The sequence below is a fragment of the Primulina eburnea genome, unplaced genomic scaffold (genome assembly GCF_022965805.1).
Source record: "Primulina eburnea isolate SZY01 unplaced genomic scaffold, ASM2296580v1 ctg739_ERROPOS11973397, whole genome shotgun sequence".
Classification (NCBI taxonomy): Eukaryota; Viridiplantae; Streptophyta; class Magnoliopsida; order Lamiales; family Gesneriaceae; genus Primulina; species Primulina eburnea.
In genome coordinates, this window is record NW_027331510.1 from 3,000,780 (window position 1) to 3,005,597 (window position 4,818).

At 35.0% G+C, this 4,818-nt stretch overlaps 1 protein-coding gene across 2 annotated transcripts; it reads left to right on the top strand.

The window, feature by feature from the left end:
- The first annotated feature begins 1,574 nt into the window (after window positions 1-1,574).
- On the top strand, window positions 1,575-4,137 carry LOC140821877 (axial regulator YABBY 1-like). Of its 2 annotated transcripts, XM_073182543.1 has the most exons (5): window positions 1,575-1,820; window positions 2,234-2,386; window positions 2,933-3,047; window positions 3,759-3,824; window positions 3,903-4,137. In XM_073182543.1, the coding sequence occupies exons 1-4, from the start codon at window positions 1,722-1,724 to the stop codon at window positions 3,800-3,802; spliced, it is 411 nt and encodes a 136-aa protein (XP_073038644.1). In that variant the 5' UTR covers window positions 1,575-1,721; the 3' UTR covers window positions 3,803-3,824; window positions 3,903-4,137. The 2 variants fall into 2 exon arrangements, with proteins under 2 accessions (XP_073038644.1, XP_073038645.1); XM_073182544.1 differs by lacking the exon at window positions 3,759-3,824.
- Window positions 4,138-4,818: the final 681 nt, after the last annotated feature.

Consider the following 4,818-nt stretch of genomic DNA (forward strand, 5'->3'; position numbering starts at 1 on the left):
CAGTGATATATCAAGTCACATTCATGTAAGGTTCCACTAGCACACACCCTTTTCCATTGTTCATAATAACTTTTTGGAAGCGACAAATACAAAGCACCAACAAAAATCCATTGGAAAAACCTCCTCCTCCAAAATTTAATAAAATTATCTCTGGCGCCAAAGAACCCTTCCACGATCAATGCTCGTTAGCCAAGGTATCGGCACAGCAATTCGACGTGGGAAATCTAGACGGGGACTACAAGGCCCCTTACGCTATAATATACCGAAACATGGCAATTCTTGGCGTGGTGGGCATAGAACCGTGTATTTGAAAATCATCTCAAGTACACAGAGCCAGTTAGCCACCTCTGCCGCCTCTCTCTCCCCCTCACATACTCACGTTCCATTGGGAATGCCCACACAACCTTACATTTTCCCCATTCTCTTTTCCAACTACTCGCAAGTGCCTCCACCTATACAAATTAAATACCACTCACCATGTTGCCACATATATGCATGTAACGCTCGACTCGGCTCGGTTTGATTTTTTCAAAATCTATTATTTTGCTAAATTAATGTAATTATAAGTCCCCTCGGCAACAAATGTACGTATCTTGCATTTCTCTGCGAAAACACTGGGACCACGATGCAAGATGTGTATTAGGATATGATCTTAGCTTCTAATTCATGAACTTGTCATCTTCTTTATGTGTTTCATAGCTTGTTTTCTAATCAATCCATGGTTGCCTGCCTATCCATTACAGTAAATTAATTCATGTAATTAGATGTGAACTTCAAATTATTCAATTATTAAGTTGATGATTCATATTTTATCACGACGCCTGACAAAATCATCTGTTCGAAATCGCATTACAAAAAATTTTGAAACTCGCATTATCTCGTTAATATATATAGTGCTTTGTATCTTGTAAAAGTATAGGAGATAGAAGCGCTGATTAATTTATTTGTACGATTTAGCTTTGTTAATGCCAGCCTGCATTAGAGTAAATGTCTGAATTTGACACTTAAACTTATTTGGATACAAATTGAATGAATCATTTAAACAGCTCCGATAAACTTAATCGAATGTTAATTAAAAAGACACAAATTAAACCTTAGCATAGTTAATCATTAATTAAGGTGAGATGAAATCAAATGGTCCCAATTTTCAAGCATACATAAAATCACATAAGCATCCCAGAAGTTCATGTCGATAGATTCAGAATAGACAACTGATCAAATTAAATCAGACATAAAGATTCACGAGTGAGTCTCATGTGACACCGTCTCACGGATCATAATCTGTGAGACGGGTCAACCCTACCCATATTCACAATAAAAAGTAATACTCTTAGCATAAAAAGTAATATTTTTTCGTGAGTGACCTAAATTAAAGATTCGTCTCACAAATACGATCCGTGAGACCGTCTCACACAAGTTTTTGTCAAGATTCACTCAAATGTTATCAATAATTAGTTTGTTAGATAATAACCTAGTATATATGCGCATGTTATTTGTTGTATGACAGTTGTATATAGACTTGTTTATAAGGCCCACGCATATATATATGCACACCCCTCACTCATTCACTTCAATCAAAGCCCAAACCCTCGTATCAAATGATATATACATACACAGAAACCTTGAACTATCCAATCAATTGATCAAATCATCTCTGTGGATCATCAGAGAGCTAGCTTGGGAAGCTAATTACAGCACAGGAAAAACAAGAAGTAAAAACTATGTCCTCTTCATCTACTTTCACACCGGACCAGCAGCAACTCTCCCCCTCCGACCAGCTCTGCTATGTCCACTGCATTGATTGTGACACTGTACTCGCGGTATACACATATAATCACCGTGATCTTTTCAAGTTCTGTGTACCTTTTTTTTGTTCCATGTCTTACTTGAGCACGAAATCTCACAAATCCTTCGAGCTCTTGACTTGTTTTCTTGGGAAAAGTGTTACGTTTTGATCCTACTAATAGTTGTCTGAGTTCTTGAAAAATGGTTCCTTTTTCTAGAAATTTTGGGTTCGACTGAAAAATTATTTGTTGCTGCAAATATATAGTTTGAGAGATATACATTTTGTGGAAAACTAGGAGTATGAGATTTTTTTTAGTTGAGTTCAATTTTTAGATCCACACTTGATTAGTTAAATATTTAAGTGAAATCTTAAATCTCTTTGCTTATTTCATGGTAGAGTTTTGTCAGAAAATTTTGATATATGTATTTTTTTCTTGAATTAATTCAGGTGAGTGTTCCTTGCTCGAGCTTGTTCAAGACTGTTACTGTGCGATGTGGGCGCTGCAGCAATCTTCTCTCAGTCAACATGCGTGGATTGCCCCTTCCAGCTTCCAATCAGCCTCATCTCGGTCATTCTTTATTCTCCCCTCAGAATATTCGGGTATTATATATAATTTATGATCTGATAATTGTTTAGGGTTTTTAAATGAACGTGTGTTAGTTGTCTCACATCGGTTGAATAAAATACCTGAGAGTTGCTTATATAAACTTGGACAATTCTTCCCCCATAAGCTAGCTTTTAAGGATTGAGTTAGGTTCAAGTTCTGATCCTAATGTGGTATCAAAGCTCATTTTCCACTGTTATGTGTTAGACTTCTCATAGTTGTTCTGTCCATATTTGGGTCATTTGTGAACTTCACGCTCCAGATGTTTTTTCATGGGCGTGAGAGGTGTGTTAGTTGTTTCATACTTAGGAGTTGCATATATGGAGTTGGAGCTAGTTTTTGGGGTTGAGTTAGGTTAATTTATGTGTCGCGACACCAAAATTTGATTTTTATAATTTAAATCGTGTGATCTAAGAAAATATACCATGCTTATTTATTTTTCTTCCGATTTATGATGTTGGAATGAGGAAAATTTTGTCTTTCCTTTATGTCTTCTTTTTCCTTATGAACTTACCAATCAAGTATGAGCGCTTCACTCTCAGGACGAGATTAGGAATTCGCCATCCGGCTCACTCATGAATCAGCCAAATCCAAACGAGTCATTGATACCGGATCGAGGACTGGAAGATCTTCCTAAGCCCCCAGTAGCTAACAGACGTAAGATTTTGCAAGTTTCCTGTTTCCTCAGCTAATTTTAACTGCATTCTTCAATATTTAGCAAATAACCATATACATGTTCCGTTTAAATATAATTTAGTTTTTCTTCTATTTCCCTTTTTAAAATTGATTTATGTGAAAGACTGATTTATCCCAACTCGCGCTTCCTCCCGTTGCGGCTTTGAGCGTTTGGAATGGTTATCAAGTTTCTAGTTACCGGTTAATTTCCTTCATGTTTTTCTAAATTTATCTTGTGCATGCTTTTATATATTTATTTATTAAAAGTGATCATCTATTGCCTTTACTTCTACTGCGGTTAATACAAAATTTCTTCTGCTAATACAAACTCATGTTCACCATTTATTGTCGATTTATGGTATTTTTTAGATATGTTCGATGATGACAGAGGCAGTAAGTTGGTATAACATGGTGTTTTTATGAGCCTTTCCATATCTAAAGCGATGTTTAAACAATATTGTACATTTATTCTTCCGGAACCCTGTAATATTTTTTTCCATGAAATCTTATTTGGCCATCTGATTCTTCCCAATATTATCTGGGTTTTTGTTATATGTGAGTTGCCATCGTATGTGTATTTAATTTCTTTCCTCTACATGCGAGCTAGATCTTAGAAAAGTGTATTTTTCGACGAAAAGTACTTGCATCTGTATTTTTTTTCCGATTGTTTGTATTCCATGATGTGTTCAATAGTGGCCTCATTTCCCACACATTCATTTCGGGATCATGATGCCTGATCAACCAGTGAAGAAACCAAATGTTTGCCAACAGATAATTTTTCACGTGTTAAATTTTGCGTGTCGATTGAGATTTAATTTCGTTTTTCCATATCTATAGGATGGAGATGGAGATGGAGATGATGTTCTAATGAAGGATGGCTTTCTTGCTGATGCTAATGTTGGGATTTCTCCCTATTAATAAGTTAAATAATTATTGGTGTTTAATTTGTATGTGAATCTGTACGTGTTGTCCTTAATCTGTGAATTTCTCCATTTCATGACATTATAATAATGCTGTGTTCTATACGTATATCTTCTTAATTAAATAATTTAGCTTCAAAATTTGGTGAGAATTTTTTTTATGTGTTTAATTTTCTAATTAATGCTATTTACTGATTTTTCCTTGAAACCCCATCACGTTATATTCATAGGATATATTAATTTCAAGCTGATTAAAAATTAGTGTGTTATTTATAGCTTAAATTATATTCTCTGGATCAATTCTTTTTGGCAAAAACTTGTGTGAGACGGTCTCACGGGTCGTATTTGTGAGACGGATCTTTTATTTGGGTCACCCATGAAAAGTATTACTTTTTATGCAAAGAGTATTACTTTTTATTGTGAATATGGGTAGGGTTGACTCGTCTCACGGATTATGACCCGTGAGACGGTCTCACATGAGACTCACTCATTCTTTTTCTCTATTTTCTTTTTCTTTTGGCAAAAACTTGTATGAGACGGTCTCACGGGTCATATTTGTGAGATGGATCTCTTATTTAATTCACCCATGAAAAAATATTACTTTTTATGCAAAGACTATTACTTTGTATTGTGAATATGAGTAAGGTTGACCCGTCTCACAGATTATGATCCGTGAGACGGTCTCACATGAGACCCACTCGTTACTTTTTGGGTGATTACCCTTTAAACGAATAATTCTTAAAATAAATATGGTATGATATTTAAACTTATTTTTTATTATTTTAAAATGAATTAATGGTCAAAAGACATTCCATTAGTAAGTACATTTCTTG